Source organism: Oncorhynchus nerka, linkage group LG24, assembly GCF_034236695.1.
Source record: "Oncorhynchus nerka isolate Pitt River linkage group LG24, Oner_Uvic_2.0, whole genome shotgun sequence".
Lineage (NCBI taxonomy): Eukaryota > Metazoa > Chordata > Actinopteri > Salmoniformes > Salmonidae > Oncorhynchus > Oncorhynchus nerka.
The window spans coordinates 89,994,038-90,014,037 of record NC_088419.1 but is presented as its reverse complement, the minus strand read 5'-3'; the positions used below and the strand labels follow the sequence as shown (position 1 = coordinate 90,014,037).

General features: G+C 45.9%; 2 protein-coding genes across 13 annotated transcripts in view; both read right to left on the bottom strand.

Moving 5' to 3' along the window:
- The window catches only part of meltf (melanotransferrin), a 24,615-nt gene extending 20,912 nt beyond the window's left edge, over positions 1 to 3,703 (bottom strand). The window contains exons 1-4 of the mRNA XM_065009278.1: positions 3,403 to 3,703; positions 2,866 to 3,020; positions 1,041 to 1,140; positions 319 to 504 (exon numbers count right to left, since the gene is read on the bottom strand). Coding sequence (XP_064865350.1) covers positions 319 to 504; positions 1,041 to 1,140; positions 2,866 to 3,020; positions 3,403 to 3,445 — 484 coding nt within the window. The 5' untranslated portion in view covers positions 3,446 to 3,703. The remainder of the gene's footprint in view (positions 1 to 318; positions 505 to 1,040; positions 1,141 to 2,865; positions 3,021 to 3,402) is intronic.
- A 10,505-nt stretch (positions 3,704 to 14,208) lies between these two features.
- Positions 14,209 to 20,000, bottom strand: part of LOC115119585 (disks large homolog 1-like) — a 340,988-nt gene continuing 335,196 nt past the window's right edge. For all 12 annotated transcript variants that reach the window (XM_065009266.1, XM_065009267.1, XM_065009268.1 and 9 more), the window contains 3 exons: positions 19,399 to 19,508; positions 14,588 to 14,679; positions 14,209 to 14,424 (listed from right to left, as the gene is read on the bottom strand). In XM_065009266.1, coding sequence (XP_064865338.1) covers positions 14,318 to 14,424; positions 14,588 to 14,679; positions 19,399 to 19,508 — 309 coding nt within the window. In that variant the 3' untranslated portion in view covers positions 14,209 to 14,317. The remainder of the gene's footprint in view (positions 14,425 to 14,587; positions 14,680 to 19,398; positions 19,509 to 20,000) is intronic.

Sequence of the window (20,000 nt, the reverse complement as noted above, 5' to 3'; positions counted from 1 at the left end):
CGTGTGTGTGTGTGTTTTCGTGTGTGCGTGCACTAGCGTGTGTGTGTGTTTTCGTGCGTGCGTGCACTAGCGTGTGTGTGTTTTCGTGCGTGCGTACACTAGCGTGTGTGTGTGTGTGTTTTCGTGCGTGCGTACACTAGGGCGTGTGTGTGTGTGTGTTTTCGTGCGTGCGTACACTAGCGTGTGTGTGTGTTTTCGTGCGTGCGTACACTAGCGTGTGTGTGTGTGTGTTTTCGTGCGTGCGTACACTAGGGCGTGTGTGTGTGTGTGTGTGTTTTCGTGCGTGCGTACACTAGCGTGTGTGTCACAATTCCCTACCTTGTGGGATGTTACAGCCCATGACAGACATCTTGCTCTGGTCGATGAGGTATCCCAGGGGCATGTTCCAGCCGGCAGTACGTCCCTTCCCTGTGTGACATGTCTTCCTGCCCTTCAGTGTGTTGATGTTGATGTCCGGCTTCACCTTCTTCACCACGGCAACCGCATAGTAGGTGGTGCCCTCTCCTGTGGAGGTCAGGGGTCAGGGGGATAGTAATCTGTTATTGGTCCAGTTAAGAGTCAAAACAGACACAATAGAGGGATATGACCTCGTCTGCTGTCATAAGACAGTGCATCTCAGTGCTAGTCGTCACTACAGACACCCTGGTTCGAATCCAGGCTGTATTACAACCCACCGTGATTGGGAGTTCTATAGGACTGCGCACAATTGGCCCAGCATTGTACGGGTTTGGCCCAGTGTAGGCCGTCATTGTAAATAAGAATTTGCCTAGTTTTTAAAAAAATTTTAAAGATACTTGAATCTCCAGTAAATCATTAACATACCGTATGTACTACATTTATATGATATGTTCCTGTTTCTGCGTTACGGGTAAAGTTTGCACAAGCATGTCATAAAAACAGAGTAAACATATCCAACGCTCATATCCAACGCTCATAAATGATCGTGAAAGACACTAATTACTTTATGCGAAATTGGTGACAGACACACTGTGATACTGTGCTGCAATATGAGAAATATACCACAGACATAAACCCTTTACCATCAGCAGAAGTCTCTCCTGCAGCTATTTGGAAGTTAGTTTCTTCCCCCAATTTGTAGATATCCTTAGCGCTCATTGAAAAGGCATCTACTTGGTTTTTCTAGGAGAAAGAAATGAAGAGGGGTTTAAATAGCATGTTTCAATGGTTAACGCAACTGTATGAAATGAAATAGTGTTGCTTCCTAATCAGTCGGACTCAGGACATCGGCAGATACTCCTGGACAACTAGGTCAACACATGCTCCAAAAGGTGATATCATTATCCTATCCAAGACTTAAATAAACAAACAATATCACAGCCATTATTAAGAAAATATACAAATATAAACATCAACTGTCACAAACAACTGAATATATATACACTGCTCAAAAAAATAAAGGGAACACTTAAACAACACAATGTAACTCCAAGTCAATCACACTTCTGTCAAATCAAACTGTCCACTTAGGAAGCAACACTGATTGACAAGACATTTCACATGCTGTTGTGCAAATGGAATAGACAACAGGTGGAAATTATAGGCAATTAGCAAGACACCCCCAATAAAGGAGTGGTTCTGCAGGTGGAGACCACAGTCCACTTCTCAGTTCCTATGCTTCCTGGCTGATGTTTTGGTCACTTTTGAATGCTGGCGGTGCTTTCACTCCAGTGGTAGCATGAGACAGAGTCTACAACCCACACAAGTGGCTCAGGTAGTGCAGCTCATCCAGCATGGCACATCAATTCGAGCTGTGGCAAGAAGGTTTGCTGTGTCTGTCAGCATAGTGTCCAGAGCATGGAGGCACTACCAGGAGACAGTACATCAGGAGACGTGGAGGAGGCCTTAGGAGGGCAACAACCCAGCAGGAGGAGCACTGCCAGAGCCCTGCAAAATGACATCCAGCAGGCCACAAATGTGCATGTGTCTGCTCAAACGGTCAGAAACAGACTCCATGAGGGTGGTATGAGGACCCGACGTCCACAGGTGGGGGTTGTGCTTACAGCCCAACACCATGCAGGATGTTTGGCATTTGCCAGAGAACACCAAGATTGGTAAATTCGCCACTGGCGCCCTGTGCTCTTCACAGATGAAAGCAGGTTCACACTGAGCACATGTTAGACGTGACAGAGTCTGGAGATGCCGTGGAGAACGTTCTGCTGCCTGCAACATCCTCCAGCATGACCGGTTTGGCGGTGGGTCAGTCATGGTGTGGGGTGGCATTTCTTTGGGGGGCCGCACAGCCCTCCATGTGCTCGCCAGAGGTAGCCTGACTGCCATTAGGTACCGAGATGAGATCCTCAGACCCCTTGTGAGACCATATGCTGGTGCGGTTGGCCCTGGGTTCCTCCTAATGCAAGACAATGCTAGACCTCATGTGGCTGGAGTGTGTCAGCAGTTCCTGCAAGAGGAACCGCCACCTCATCAGGAGCATGCCCAGGCGTTGTAGGGAGGTCATACAGGCACGTGGAGGCCACACACACTACTGAGCCTCATTTTGACTTGTTTTAAGGACATTACATCAAAGTTGGATCAGCCTGTAGTGTGGTTTTCCACTTTAATTTTGAGTGTGACTCCAAATCCAGACCTCCATGGGTTTGATACATTTGATTTCCATTGATCATTTTTGTGTGATTTTGTTGTCAGCACATTCAACTATGTAAAGAAAAAAGTATTTAATAAGAATATTTCATTCATTCAGATCTAGGATGTGTTATTTTAGTGTTCCCTTTATTTTTTGAGCAGTGTATATATATATTTTAGATTTGATCAAGTTTCATAGGAAGTCATATAAAAAGTCAATATAAACGGAAATGTGCCCTATTAATCTGAAAGAGCCCCACTTACCCCGATCTTCTGCGCGCATCCTTCCACAGACACGTCGCTGACGCATTGGATAATCGGACGGATGGCCGCACTGCTGAAGGCCTGCGCCATGGCGTTACATTTGGTCATCTCTTGAGCGGATATTGCGCACCATCTTATAGTGCTCTGGCCAGACACTGGATAGGGAACACATTCAAACAAAAAATAATCATGTTTTTCTTGTTGTCCTATGGCTACTCAATAACCAATGTTCATAGAGTACACAACCAAACGTCGACTGCGCAAATTCGTCTGTTACAAATTAAAATTCCATCCAGAAACCTCAATGTGCTGATAATATCTAGCATTTTATACGGATTCATATTAATCCAACCTTTTATTCAAATGTAGTCTTTGCAGCTATCATCGTTTTATAATACACACATAACTATGATTTTTTGTATTTTTAAAAAAGTAACCTTTATTTAACTAGGCAAGTCTGAATCTAGGGCAGATTAAAATATGTCGTTATTTTACCTCCACAATATACTATTATATTGAGTAAAAAAAACAACTCACCAGTCTGAAGGCCTAATATCAGAGAGGCGACGAGTATCCACATAGTGACGGAGTCAGCCAGACGTGAGAATGTCTGATACTGTACGACCTGTTAATTTATACCTTTCCGATATCTGATTGGGGCTCCAAAGTACAAGCTCCGAGTTGAACTCCAGCTTTCCGCATATCGTCAAACAAGTTATGAGTATTTTACAACATAATTTTATGGAAATCAGTAGACTTTCTAGCTATTCTTCGTCTAACGTTTTCTCTGAAACTTGGTGACTTCCAGACAGTTAGCTCATACCTGGAAAGACACGTCCCTACTTCCCGCAGCTGGCGCTTGGCCAGACCGAGCACACAGAGGCCATTGACGGGGAAAGACCCCACCTCTGCTGGCCCTGCCCGGTGCTTTTCCATCGTACATCTCAAGGTGTGTGGGGGGGACATAGTAACTGTAGTAACTTTTCTGCCTGACCCTGTCAATGACAAATACAATTTCTGGAATCTTGTTCTAAGTTTAATGTGAAGACTAGGCTAGTAATACAAGTGCACCTTCATAACTCATTTCCCATACTGCCGACATATTTCTTATGTAATTTTTTCTCTTGTTTCCTTACCAGTGTTTCAATACAATCAAATAAAATGTTTTTACAAAAGTAATTTCTGAATGGGATATGAGGAAAAACAACAACCAAAACTTTAGGTAAGATAAGATACTGGTTCACTGAACAGAAATATAAAATCAACCCGCAACACGATTTGACTGCGTAATGTAACGGTCATATAAGGAAATCAGTCAATTTAAATGAATTATTTAGGCCCTAATCTTTGGATTTCACATGACTTGGAAAACAAATATGCATATTTTGCTCACAGATACCTAAAAAGGTAGGGGTGTGGATCAGAAAACCAGTCAGTATCTGGTGTGATCACCATTTGTCTCATGCAGCGAGACTGTGGAATGTTGTCCCACTCCTCTTCTATGACTGTGGAATGTTGTCCCACTCCTCTTCCATGGCTGTGGAATGTTGTCCCACTCCTCTTCCATGGCTGTGGAATGTTGTCCCACTCCTCTTCAATGGCTGTGGAATGTTGTCCCACTCCTCTTCCATGGCTGTGGAATGTTGTCCCACTCCTCTTCAATGGCTGTGGAATGTTGTCCCACTCCTCTTCAATGGCTGTGGAATGTTGTCCCACTCCTCTTCTATGGCTGTGGAATGTTGTCCCACTCCTCTTCAATGGCTGTGGAATGTTGTCCCACTCCTCTTCAATGGCTGTGGAATGTTGTCCCACTCCTCTTCAATGGCTGTGGAATGTTGTCCCACTCCTCTTCAATGGCTGTGGAATGTTGTCCCACTCCTCTTCCATGGCTGTGGAATGTTGTCCCACTCCTCTTCCATGGCTGTGGAATGTTGTCCCACTCCTCTTCCATGGCTGTGGAATGTTGTCCCACTCCTCTTCAATGACTGTGGAATGTTGTCTCACTCCTCTTCAATGGCTGTGGAATGATGTCCCACTCCTCTTCAATGGCTGTGGAATGTTGTCCCACTCCTCTTCAATGGCTGTGGAATGTTGTCCCACTCCTCTTCAATGGCTGTGGAATGTTGTCCCACTCCTCTTCAATGGCTGTGGAATGTTGTCCCACTCCTCTTCAATGGCTGTGGAATGTTGTCCCACTCCTCTTCAATGGCTGTGGAATGTTGTCCCACTCCTCTTCAATGGCTGTGGAATGTTGTCCCACTCCTCTTCAATGGCTGTGGAATGTTGTCCCACTCCTCTTCCATGGCTGTGGAATGTTGTCCCACTCCTCTTCAATGGCTGTGGAATGTTGTCCCACTCCTCTTCCATGGCTGTGGAATGTTGTCCCACTCCTCTTCAATGGCTGTGGAATGTTGTCCCACTCCTCTTCAATGGCTGTGGAATGTTGTCCCACTCCTCTTCAATGGCTGTGGAATGTTGTCCCACTCCTCTTCTATGGCTGTGGAATGTTGTCCCACTCCTCTTCAATGGCTGTGGAATGTTGTCCCACTCCTCTTCAATGGCTGTGGAATGTTGTCCCACTCCGCTTCAATGGCTGTGGAATGTTGTCCCACTCCTCTTCAATGGCTGTGGAATGTTGTCCCACTCCTCTTCAATGGCTGTGGAATGTTGTCCCACTACTCTTCAATGGCTGTGGAATGTTGTCCCACTCCTCTTCAATGGCTGTGGAATGTTGTCCCACTCCTCTTCCATGGCTGTGGAATGTTGTCCCACTCCTCTTCAATGGCTGTGGAATGTTGTCCCACTCCTCTTCTATGGCTGTGGAATGTTGTCCCACTCCTCTTCCATGGCTGTGGAATGTTGCCCCACTCCTCTTCTATGGCTGTGGAATGTTGTCCCACTCCTCTTCTATGATGGCTGACTGTGGAATGTTGTCCCACTCCTCTTCTATGGCTGTGGAATGTTGTCCCACTCCTCTTCTATGACTGTGGAATGTTGTCCCACTCCTCTTCAATGGCTGTGGAATGTTGTCCCACTCCTCTTCAATGGCTGTGGAATGTTGTCCCAGTCCTCTTCTATGACTGTGGAATGTTGTCCCACTCCTCTTCTATGACTGTGGAATGTTGTCCCACTCCTCTTCTATGACTGTGGAATGTTGTCCCACTCCTCTTCTATGGCTGTGGAATGTTGTCCCACTCCTCTTCTATGACTGTGGAATGTTGTCCCACTCCTCTTCAATGGCTGTGGAATGTTGTCCCATTCCTCTTCAATGGCTGTGGAATGTTGTCCCAGTCCTCTTCAATGGCTATGGAATGTTGTCCCACTCCTCTTCAATGGCTGTGGAATGTTGTCCCACTCCTCTTCTATGACTGTGGAATGTTGTCCCACTCCTCTTCAATGGCTGTGGAATGTTGTCCCATGGCTGTGGAATGTTGTCTCTTCTTCCATGGCTGTGGAATGTTGTCCCACTCCTCTTCAATGGCTGTGGAATGTTGTCCCATTCCTCTTCAATGGCTGTGGAATGTTGTCCCACTCCTCTTCAATGGCTGTGGAATGTTGTCCCACTCCTCTTCAATGGCTGTGGAATGTTGTCCCACTCCTCTTCAATGGCTGTGGAATGTTGTCCCACTCCTCTTCTATGACTGTGGAATGTTGTCTGGCTGTGGAATGTTGTCCCACTCCTCTTCAATGGCTGTGGAATGTTGTCCCACTCCTCTTCCATGGCTGTGGAATGTTGTCTCACTCCTCTTCCATGGCTGTGGAATGTTGTCCCACTCCTCTTCAATGGCTGTGGAATGTTGTCCCACTCCTCTTCAATGGCTGTGGAATGTTGTCCCACTCCTCTTCAATGGCTGTGGAATGTTGTCCCACTCCTCTTCAATGGCTGTGGAATGTTGTCCCACTCCTCTTCAATGGCTGTGGAATGTTGTCCCACTCCTCTTCTATGACTGTGGAATGTTGTCCCACTCCTCTTCTATGGCTGTGGAATGTTGTCCCACTCCTCTTCAATGGCTGTGGAATGTTGTCCCACTCCTCTTCTATGACTGTGGAATGTTGTCCCACTCCTCTTCAATGGCTGTGGAATGTTGTCCCACTCCTCTTCTATGGCTGTGGAATGTTGTCCCACTCCTCTTCTATGACTGTGGAATGTTGTCCCACTCCTCTTCAATGGCTGTGGAATGTTGTCCCACTCCTCTTCAATGGCTGTGGAATGTTGTCCCAGTCCTCTTCAATGGCTGTGGAATGTTGTCCCACTCCTCTTCAATGGCTGTGGAATGTTGTCCCACTCCTCTTCTATGACTGTGGAATGTTGTCCCACTCCTCTTCTATGGCTGTGGAATGTTGTCCCACTCCTCTTCAATGGCTGTGGAATGTTGTCCCACTCCTCTTTCATGGCTTTGTGAAGTTGCTGGATATTAGCGGGAACTGGAACACGCTGTCGTACGTGTCGATCCAGAGCATCCCAAACATGCTCAATGATTGACATGTCTGGTGAGTATGCAGGTCATGGAAGAACTGGGACATTTTCAGCTTCCAGGAATTGTGTACAGATCCTTGGACATGGGGCCGTGCATTATCATGCTGAAACATGAGGTGATGGCGGTGGATGAATGGCACGACAATGGGTCTCAGGATCATGTCAGAGTATCTCTGTGCATTTAAACTGCCTTTGATAGAATGCAATTGTGTTCATTGTCCATAGCTTATGCCTGCCCATACCATAACCCCACCACCACCATGGGGCACTCTGTTCACAACGTTGACATCAGCAAACCGCTCGCCCACAGAACACCATTACACGTTGTCTGGTACAGTTAAAACCGGGATTCATCTGGGAAGAGCACACTTCTCCAGCGTGCCAGTGGCCATCGAAGGTGAGCATTTTCAACACCGAAGTCGGTTACGATCTGCAGTCAGGGACAAGACCCTGGTCAGATAAGCTTTCCTGAGACGGTTTGTGGTCAAATTCTTTAGTTTTGCAAACGCACAGTTTCATCAGCTGAAAATATGCAACAAAAACAACGATTTTACTGAGTTACAGTTCACATAAGGATATTAGTCAATTCAAATAAATGAATTAGGCCCTAATCTATGGATTTCACATGACTGGGCAACCATGGGTGGGCCTGGGAGGGCATAGGCCCACCCACTGGGGAGCCAGACTCACCCATTGGGGAGGCAGGCCCAGCCAATCAGAATGAGTTTTTCCCCACAAAAGAGTTTTACTACAGACAGAAATACTCCTCAGTTTCATCAGCTGTCCGAGTGGCTGGTCTAAGATCCCACAGGTGAAGAAGCCGGATGTCGAGGTCCTGGGCTGGCGTGGTTTACACGTGGTCTGTGGTTGTGAGGCCGGTTTGACGTACTGCCAAATTCTCTAAAATGACTTTGGAGGTGGCTTATGATAGAGAAATTAACATTCAAATCTCTGGCAACAGCTCTGGTGGACATTCCTGCAGTCAGCATGCCAATTGCACTCTCCCTCAAACACTTGAGACATCTGTGACAATGTGTTGTATAACAAAACTACACATTTTAGAGTGGTATTTTATTGTCCCCCAGCACAAGGTGCACCTGTGTAACGATCCTGCTGTTTAATCAGCTTCTTGATATGCCACACCTGTCAGGTGGATGGATTATCTTGGTAAAGGATAAATGCTTATTAACAGGGATGTCAACAGATTTGTACATAAGAAAGAAAGAAATAAGCTTTTTATGCGTATGGAATTTTTGTGGGATCTTTTATTTCAGCTCATGAAACATGGGACCAACACTTTACTTTGCGTTTATATTTTTGTTCAGTGTACATCAGAATCAAGGTGAACCATTGTAACCTGGCTTACTTGGGTATTTAGTAGTAGCTTCGAAAAACTTGTTTTACCTATTAATTTGCAATTGGGGAACATACACTACAATCACCAAAAGTATATGGACACCACTTCAAATTAGTGGATTCGGCTATTTCAGCCACACCCGTTGCTGACAGGTGTATAAAATCAAGCACACAGCCATGCAATCTCCATAGACAAACATTGGCAGTAGAATGGCCTTACTGAAGAGCTCAGGGACTTTCGACGTGGCACTGTCATAGGATGCCACCTTTCCAACAAGTCAATCAAATGTCTTCCCTGCTAGAGCTGGCCCAGTCAACTTTAAGTGTTGTTATTGTTGTAGTGGAAATGTCTAGGAGCAAAAACGTCTCAGCAGCGAAGTGGCAGGCCACACAATCTCACAGAATGGGGAAAAAAATGTCAGAGATCCAAACTGTCTCTGGAAGCAACCTCAGCACAATAATTGTTTGTCGGGAGCTTCATCAAATGGATTTCCATGGCCGAGCCTAAGATCATCAACATACGCAATGCCAAACGTTGGCTGAAGTGGTGTGAAGCTCAGGCTAGGACCCTTAGTTCCAGTGAAGGGAAATCTTAACGCTACAATATACAATGACATTCTAGACAATTCTGTGCTTCCAACTTTGTGGCAACAGTTTGGGGAAGGCCCTTTCCTGATTCAGCATAACAATGCACCCGGGCACAAAGAGAGGTCCATACAGAAATGGTTTGTCGAGATCGGTGTGGAAGAACTTGACTGGCCTGCACAGAACCCTGACCTCAACCCAATCAAACACCTTTGGGATGAATTGGAATGGCGACTACGAGCCAGACCTAATCGCCCAACATCAGTGCCCGACCTCACTAATGCTCTTGTGGCTGAATGGAAGCAAGTCCCCACAGCAATGTTCCAACATCTAGTGGAAAGCCTTCCCAGAAGAGTGGAGGCTGTTATAGCAGCAAAGAGGGGGGGGGGGACCAACTCCATATTAATGTCCATGATTTTGGAACGAGTTGTTCAACGAGGAAGTGACATCACATACGTTTGGTCATGTAGTGTATTTATAATTCAGTATAGAGGTTCCCAAACTGGGGTCTGTGGTCCCTTCAGGGTCCATGGTGGAAGTCCAGGTGTTCTATTTGTTTTTACCTTTCTCTTTATTCCTCTTGTTCGGAACGTCAAGTGACTGAACACCGAACTATAAATCAGCACAACAGTAAACGTACATCATAAAACAATCTCATGTCTCCGGTCCGGTGGTGGTACTAAACCATCAACTCCAATATACCCCACTTATTGCCATGCACTTCCAGATACCTGTACTTTATAGCTTCATAAAACACGACAGCTGTCTATAATAGGAAATACATCTTGCTTAGCCTCGAGTTGGGACTTGAACCCGTTGACATGCTGAGAAAGTGTCTGTGTGCCAAGTTCTCATTGATCAAACACACTGTTGTAGCCAATCGCAGTAGCAGAGTGATCCATTTAGTTACTGGAAGAGACACATTAGACATGTCCACACTCACAACAGATGTCCTTTTATACCTTATAACAGTGGATCATCTGCTTGAGCTAAATTATTAATTACAAGAATATAAATCAGCACATACTATAGTATTTTTTATATATGCACCAAAATAGACATGGGAAGAAAAAAAATAGCCTTGTTTTCTTTTGTTTTTATAGTGTAACTGTTTAGTTTTATGTTTATGCTGAACTCTGGATTACAGTGACACGTGTTTCTGTCTGAGTGGACTACTCTGGTTAAATCAAATGAGAAACACCGTTAACAGAAGAGTCTCAGTAAAGAGGTAGAGTGATTAACACACACACAGTGTTGGAGTTGTGAACTACAAGTAGTTAAACTTGTAATTTAACTACATTTTACAGCACTTTGGTTGAACCAAATGCAAATCTAGGTTGTGTTTTCAGTAGTTAATTACTTTTTCTTTACCATGCAGCTAACTACTCTACACACTGCTTTCTTTACAAAGATAAAACATGGATGAAGTAGGCGAGAAGTTCCTTTATTTTTCAGCATCAGGATCAGCCCAATTATCACCTGAAACAGTTTGTGTGTTTAATATGTTAAACACTTGGTTAACATCCGACTCCAGATGGATCTATTACAACAGATAGGATCATTTTTCACTAAGTAAATCGGGAAAGGATGTAGTGAACTTCTTTTTCTAAGTAATTAAATTAACTATATTTTTCTTAAGCGTAGCTTAACTTCTTCCAGTGTGAAGTAAATGACATGTTCAGAGTAGCTTCCCCCAACACAGAGAGAGACATCTAGAAGGAAGAGACCCACAGAGTAGCTTCCCCCAACACACAGAGAGAGACATCTAGAAGGAAGAGACCCACAGAGTAGCTTCCCCCAACACAGAGAGAGAGAGAGAGACATCTAGAAGGAAGAGACCCACAGAGTAGCTTCCCCCAACACAGAGAGAGAGACATCTAGAAGGAAGAGACCCACAGAGTAGCTTCCCCCAACACAGAGAGAGAGAGAGAGACATCTAGAAGGAAGAGACCCACAGAGTAGCTTCCCCCAACACAGAGAGAGAGAGAGAGAGACATCTAGAAGGAAGAGACCCACAGAGTAGCTTCCCCCAACACAGAGAGAGAGAGAGACATCTAGAAGGAAGAGACCCACAGAGTAGCTTCCCCCAACACAGAGAGAGAGAGACATCTAGAAGGAAGAGACCCACAGAGTAGCTTCCCCCAACACAGAGAGAGAGAGAGACATCTAGAAGGAAGAGACCCACAGAGTAGCTTCCCCCAACACAGAGAGAGAGAGACATCTAGAAGGAAGAGACCCACAGAGTAGCTTCCCCCAACACAGAGAGAGAGAGACATCTAGAAGGAAGAGACCCACAGAGTAGCTTCCCCCAACACAGAGAGAGAGAGAGACATCTAGAAGGAAGAGACACACAGAGTAGCTTCCCCCAACACAGAGAGAGAGAGAGACATCTAGAAGGAAGAGACCCACAGAGTAGCTTCCCCCAACACAGAGAGAGAGACATCTAGAAGGAAGAGACCCACAGAGTAGCTTCCCCCAACACAGAGAGAGAGAGAGACATCTAGAAGGAAGAGACACACAGAGTAGCTTCCCCCAACACAGAGAGAGAGAGAGACATCTAGAAGGAAGAGACCCACAGCACTATGATGTATGAGAAAGGGTTTATTGGCAGTTCTCCTCTTTATGACAAATTGAATGAATCAGGAAAGGGATTATTTACAAACTCGAATCCAAAAGTGAGATAGAAAGCAGTGGTGAGGTGGTGAAGAACCAGAAGAACCAGAAGAAGAACAAGTCTTATAGAAAACAACCATCTCTGTGGAAGCAGGAGAGGGAGGGAGGATCCCAGCACGGAGTCCTCCGGAGGACAGTTAAAGGCATCGCGCTTCCAAAGCGCGTTGTTAGATCTTTCCCCCTTTCAGATACGAACAACGGCCATGTCCACACACACACACACACACTCTTGAGGACTGTCTACTCCAGTGTGTGTCTGTCTGACCGATCCTCTCGCGGAGCTTGAAGATATGACGTCACAATCCTCGGTGAACACAGACTCCCCCCCCCGTTTGTTATTTAATAAAGACTACTGCTTCTAAAAACATGCACATCACATGAAAAAAAAAGAAGGAAACTCGCAGGGAAGTGGACATGGAGATGGGGAGAGGAGAACCAGAACCAGGCCACCATGTCGGTGACTTTACATTTCCACTGCTTCACCAACACAGTTCACACCCCTGCCAGTCAGCGGAGTTCAGAGTTAGGGGGTGGTCGTGTGTCCTGTTCCTAAACCATAACCCCATTCTCTGACCTTACAGAGGGATCTGACTCAGGACCACAGGTCTCCTCTGCTCTACTGAACGCATAAGAAACTAACTGAAACCGATAGGTGTTGGTGAAAGTAAAGGAAAATATATTTATATATATATATATATTCATATTTATACGTTCAACATGGCAAAGAAAATAATTCCCCATAGCTGTATGAGTTTTGAAGTAAAGCTCAATATAGACTTTTTATTATAACAAAATAGGCAGTAGACTGAGGGTTAAATATACGTTAAAATCTCAGTGTACAATAAATTCTTTCGGTTTTTGCTTCCTTCTTACTACTACTAATACACCTGGAGTCAGTTTAAAAACAGCCTTTCATTTACTCTATTCCTGTTCAGGAAATTAACCTGAAAGCTGAATGGACAAAGAACAGAATCAAATCATCAGGGATCGTTAAAGTCCGTGAAGGTGGCTATGATAAGAAACAGCCTCGTGTGTGTCAGAGTGAAGTCCACTCATCACTCTGTAACCTTAGTTCCCTCTGTGCAGTTTGAATAGTATGTTGCCGTCACGTGAGCAGAGACAAAGGACAACTAAAAGAACGACAAAAACATGACGAGGTAAAACACGACGAGGGAATGATGAGAACACTATGAAACATGCTCTTTTAAAGCTACAACGTGCAAAGTTTAGCCTCATGTCATTTCCTTTATGAACCCAGACATTAATGCATTTCCTTTACGAACCCCAGACATTAATGCATTTCCTTTACGAACCCCAGACATTAATGCATTTCCTTTACGAACCCCAGACATTAATGCATTTCCTTTACGAACCCCAGACATTAATGCATTTCCTTTATGAACCCCAGACATTAATGCATTTCCTTTATGAACCCCAGACATTAATGCATTTCCTTTAACGAACCCCAGACATTAATGCATTTCCTTTACGAACCCCAGACATTAATGCATTTCCTTTACGAACCCCAGACATTAATGCATTTCCTTTAACGAACCCCAGACATTAATGCATTTCCTTTAAGAACCCCAGACATTAATGCATTTCCTTTACGAACCCCAGACATTAATGCATTTCCTTTACAAACCCCAGACATTAATGCATTTCCTTTACGAACCCCAGACATTAATGCATTTCCTTTACGAACCCCAGACATTAATGCATTTCCTTTACGAACCCCAGACATTAATGCATTTCCTTTACGAACCCCAGACATTAATGCATTTCCTTTACGAACCCCAGACATTAATGCATTTCCTTTACGAACCCCAGACATTAATGCATTTCCTTTCAATAATATGAAGAAAAAAAAAAGTACAAGAAATGATTTATTATTTGTATATATATGCATCTAAATCATGTTCCTTAAACATTAAGGACTTGTACCATAAAAATCTCCCCATAAGACGCTGGTTGCCAAAGCCCGTACCTCCTTAGCAGGAAAAACACCCAGATACAAGGACAGCCCAAGAAAACACGAGAGAGAAGAGAGAGCGAGAGCGAGCGAGCGCGTGGAGCGTGAGAGAGAGAGCGTGAGAGAGAGAGCGAGCGAGTGTGTGATAGAGAAAGCATTAAATAATTTTGTGTGTGTGTGTGTGTATGTGTATATGTGGGTCTATGCGTGATCAGATCCCCAAACACTAATGTAACGACACCAGCCAGTGTGACAGAGGGGAGCAGGGCGGCGCGGGGGTATAAGTGAAAGGGAGGGGGGGTCCTATGCTCAGGGCATAAAATTAGACGTAAAATCAAAGAAGAAAACGAGGACGGCAAAAAAAAAGGTACTCTTCTGTTTCTCTTCCTTCACAACTTATCCTTGGCAGGCACCCAGATGAAGGGTCCTGACTGCTCCTCGATGATTCTCTTCACCGTGTTATAAATCTCCTCCAGAGAGTCCCCCTGGACGATAGCTGCAACGACACACAGACACAACACATGTAAAACATACTAAATATAGTATAGCTGGGACAGGCTTTCCTGTATTTTGCCAATTAGTTCATTCATGGAACTGAGACATCTACTTGATGCTGAAGAAGTTGAGGCTGTAGTGATGGGGTGGGGGGCTGGACTCACCAGTGAAGTGCTCAGTGAACTCCTGCTCCAGCTTCATGGCTCGGTCAAACGTCTTTCTCCCCTGGTCCTCTGTTAGCCTCTTATTCATCTCCCTAGAGAGAGAGAGAGGGAGAGAGAGAGGGAGAGAGGCAGGAGAGAAAGAGAGAATGAGAGGGAGAGAGAGAATGAGAGGGACAGAGCGAGAGATGGAGGAGAGTGAGAGGGCGAGAAGGAGAGAGAGACAGGGAGAGGCAGGAGAGAAAGAGAATGAGAGGGACAGAGCGAGAGATGGAGGAGAGTGAGAGGGCGAGAAGGAGAGAGAGACAGGGAGAGGATGACTAAGATGTTGCCCTGTATACAGTGTATACAGTGTTTTTGGAAAGTATTCAGACTCCTTGACTTTTTCCACATTTTGTTACGTTATAACTTTATTCTAAAAAGGATTAAATTAATACAAATATTTAGCAATCTACATACAATTCTGACAAAGTGGAAACAGGGTTTTAGGAATGTTTGCAAATGTATTAAATATGAAATGCAGAAATACCGTATTTACATTAGTATTCAGACCCTTTGCTATGAGACTCGAAATTGATCTCAGGTGCATCCTGTTTCCATTGTTCATCCTCAACATATTTCTACAACTTGGAGTCCACCTGTAGTAAATTCAATTTATTGGACGTGATTTGGAAAGGCACAGACCTGTCTATATAAGGTCCCACAGTTGACAGTACATGTCAGAGCAAAAACCAACCCATGAGGTCGAAGGAATTGTCCGTAGAGCTCAGACACAGGATTGTGTCAAGGCACAGATCTGGGGAAGGGTACCAAAACATTTGTACAAAGAACTCAGTGGCCTCCATCATTCTTAAATGGAAAAAGTTTGGAACCACCAGGACTCTTCCTAGAGCAGGCCGCCCAACTAAACTGAGCAATCTGGGGGAGAAGGGCCTTGGTCAGGGAGGTGACCAAGAACCCGATGGTCTCTCTGACAGCGCTACAGAGGTCCTCTGTGGAGATGGGAGAACCTTCCAGAAGGACAACCATCTCTGCAGCACTCCACCAATCAGGCCTTTATGGTAGAGTGGCCAGACGGAAGCCACTCCTCAGTAAAAGGCTCATGGCAGCCCACTTGGAGTTTGCCAAAAGGCACCTAAAGACTCTCAGACCATAAGAAACAAGATTCTCTGGTCTGATAAAACCAAGATTGAACTCTTTGGCCTGAATGCCAAACGTCATGTCTGGAAGAAACCTAAGGTGAAGCATGGTGGTGGCAGCCTCATGCTGTGGGGCAAGGACTGGGAGACTAGTCAGGATTGAGGCAAAGATGAACGGAGCAAAGTACAGAGAGATCCTTGATGAAAACCTGCTGCAGAGCACTCAGGACCTCAGACTGGGGCAAAGGTTCACTTTCCAACAGGACAACAACCCTAAGCACACAGCCAAGATTACGCACGAATGGCTTCGGGACAAGTCCCTGAATGTTAATTGAGTGGAACCCCATCTAACATCTCTAGAGACCTGAAAATAGCTGTGCAGCAACCCTTCCCATCCAACCTGACAGAGCTTGAGAGGATCTGCACATACGAATGGGAGAAACTCCCCAAATACAGGTGTGCCAAGCTTGTAGCGTCATACCCAAGAAGACTCAAGGCTGTAATCACTGCCAAAGGTGCTTCAACAAAGTACTGAGTAAAGGGTCTGAATACTTATGCAAATGTCATATTTCAGTGTTTTATTTTTTAGAAATGAGCAAAAATGTCTAATAACCTGTTTTTGCTTTGTCATTATGGGTTATTGTGTGTAGATTGATGAGGAAAAAAACGAATGCATTTTATAATAAGGCTGTAACGTAATAAAATGTGGAAAAAGTCAAGGGGTCTGAATACTTTCCACCATCCCCTAGGGCAGAAGACTTTGACCTATTAATACCCACAATTCCCTAGGGCAATAGACTTTCACCTCTTAATATCCACCATCCCATAGGGCAGAAGACTTTGACCTATTAATACCCACAATTCCCTAGGGCAATAGACTTTGACCTCTTAATATCCACCATCCCATAGGGCAATAGACTGGCCTGTTAATACCCACCATCCCATAGGGCAGAAGACTTTGACCTATTAATACCCACAATTCCCTAGGGCAATAGACTTTGACCTCTTAATACCCACCATCCCCTAGGGCAATAGACTGGCCTGTTAATACCCACCATCCCCTAGGGCAATAGACTGGCCTGTTAATACCCACCATCCCCTAGGGCAATAGACTTTGACCTCTTAATACCCACCATCCCCTAGGGCAATAGACTTTGACCTCTTAATACCCACCATCCCCTAGGGCAGAAGACTTTGGCCTCTTAATACCCACCATCCCCTAGAGCAATAGACTTTGGCCTCTTAATACCCACCATCCCCTAGAGCAATAGACTGGCCTGTTAATACCCACCATCCCCTAGGGCAATAGACTTTGACCTCTTAATACCCACCATCCCCTAGGGCAATAGACTTTGACCTCTTAATACCCACCATCCCCTAGGGCAGAAGACTTTGGCCTCTTAATACCCACCATCCCCTAGAGCAATAGACTTTGGCCTCTTAATACCCACCATCCCCTAGGGCAGAAGACTTTGGCCTCTTAATACCCACCATCCCCTAGAGCAATAGACTTTGGCCTCTTAATACCCACCATCCCCTAGAGCAATAGACTTTGGCCTCTTAATACCCACCATCCCCTAGGGCAGAAGACTTTGGCCTCTTAATACCCACCATCCCCTAGGGCAGAAGACTTTGGCCTCTTAATACCCACCATCCCCTAGGGCAGAAGACTTTGGCCTCTTAATACCCACCATCCCCTAGGGCAGAAGACTTTGGCCTCTTAATACCCACCATCCCCTAGGGCAGAAGACTTTGGCCTCTTAATACCCACCATCCCCTAGGGCAATAGACTTTGGCCTCTTAATACCCACCATCCCCTAGGGCAGAAGACTTTGGCCTCTTAATACCCACCATCCCCTAGGGCAATAGACTTTGGCCTCTTAATACCCACCATCCCCTAGGGCAGAAGACTTTGGCCTCTTAATACCCACCATCCCCTAGAGCAATAGACTTTGGCCTCTTAATACCCACCATCCCCTAGGGCAGAAGACTTTGGCCTCTTAATACCCACCATCCCCTAGGGCAGAAGACTTTGGCCTCTTAATACCCACCATCCCCTAGAGCAATAGACTTTGGCCTCTTAATACCCACCATCCCCTAGGCAGAAGACTTTGGCCTCTTAATACCCACCATCCCCTAGGGCAGAAGACTTTGGCCTCTTAATACCCACCATCCCCTAGGGCAGAAGACTTTGACCTCTTAGACCATCCCCTAGCAATAGACTTTGGCCTCTTAATACCCACCATCCCCTAGGGCAGAAGACTTTGGCCTCTTAATACCCACCATCCCCTAGGGCAATAGACTTTGGCCTCTTAATACCCACCATCCCCTAGGGCAGAAGACTTTGGCCTCTTAATACCCACCATCCCCTAGAGCAATCTTAGACCCACCATCCCCTTTTGGCCTCTTAATACCCACCATCCCCTAGGGCAATAGACTTTGGCCTCTTAATACCCACCATCCCCTAGAGCAATAGACTTTGGCCTCTTAATACCCACCATCCCCTAGGGCAGAAGACTTTGGCCTCTTAATACCCACCATCCCCTAGAGCACTTTGGCATCCCCCATCCCCTAGGGCAATAGACTTTGGCCTCTTAATACCCACCATCCCCTAGGGCAGAAGACTTTGGCCTCTTAATACCCACCATCCCCTAGGGCAATAGACTTTGGCCTCTTAATACCCACCATCCCCTAGGGCAGAAGACTTTGGCCTCTTAATACCCACCATCCCCTAGAGCAATAGACTTTGGCCTCTTAATACCCACCATCCCCTAGGGCAGAAGACTTTGGCCTCTTAATACCCACCATCCCCTAGAGCAATAGACTTTGGCCTCTTAATACCCACCATCCCCCCTAGAGCAATAGACTTTGGCCTCTTAATACCCACCATCCCCTAGGGCAGAAGACTTTGGCCTCTTAATACCCACCATCCCCTAGAGCAATAGACTTTGGCCTCTTAATACCCACCATCCCCTAGGGCAGAAGACTTTGGCCTCTTAATACCCACCATCCCCTAGGGCAGAAGACTTTGGCCTCTTAATACCCACCATCCCCTAGAGCAATAGACTTTGGCCTCTTAATACCCACCATCCCCTAGGGCAGAAGACTTTGGCCTCTTAATACCCACCATCCCCTAGAGCAATAGACTTTGGCCTCTTAATACCCACCATCCCCTAGGGCAGAAGACTTTGGCCTCTTAATACCCACCATCCCCTAGAGCAATAGACTTTGGCCTCTTAATACCCACCATCCCCTAGAGCAGAAGACTTTGACCTCTTAATACCCACCATCCCCTAGGGCAATAGACTTTGGCCTCTTAATACCCACCATCCCCTAGGGCAGAAGACTTTGGCCTCTTAATACCCACCATCCCCTAGAGCAATAGACTTTGGCCTCTTAATACCCACCATCCCCTAGAGCAATAGACTTTGGCCTCTTAATACCCACCATCCCCTAGGGCAGAAGACTTTGGCCTCTTAATACCCACCATCCCCTAGAGCAATAGACTTTGGCCTCTTAATACCCACCATCCCCTAGGGCAGAAGACTTTGGCCTCTTAATACCCACCATCCCCTAGAGCAATAGACTTTGGCCTCTTAATACCCACCATCCCCTAGGGCAGAAGACTATGGCCTCTTAATATGAAAAGGAATTTGTTGAATCAAAATAACTTACAGGATATTCTCCACAGACTTGGGCTTGATGAAAATAGCGATGGGGTAGAGCATGGTCGATTGCAATCGCTTGATGGCGTTGCCTGAAACATCCAGGATGCAATGCTTCCCCTGGACATAAAGAGAGAGAGAGTGAAGACATGTCATCACAACATAGCCATATGCTGACACTTCCTCCTCCTCTCTTCCCCCTCTCCTCCTCCTCTCTTCCCCTCCTCCTCCTCCACTCTTCCCCCTCTCCTCCTCTCTTCCCCCTTTCCTCCTCCTCTCTTTCCCTCTCTTCCCCCTTTCCTCCTCTCTTCCCCCTCCTCCTCTCTTCCCCCTATTTCCCCCTCTCCTTCTCCTCTCTTCCCCCGCTCCTCCTCCTCTCTTCCCCCTCTCCTCCTCCTCCTCCTCCTCCCCTTCCCCTCCTCCCCCTCCCTCCTCCTCCTCCCCCTCTCCTCCTCCACTCTTCCTCCTCCACTCTTCCTCCTCTCCTCCACTCTTCCTCCTCTCCTCCACTCTTCCTCCTCTCCTCCACTCTTCCCCCTCTCCTCCTCCTCCTCCTCTCTTCCCCTATCCTCCTCCTCTCTTCCCCCTATCCTCCTCCTCCTCTCTTCCCCC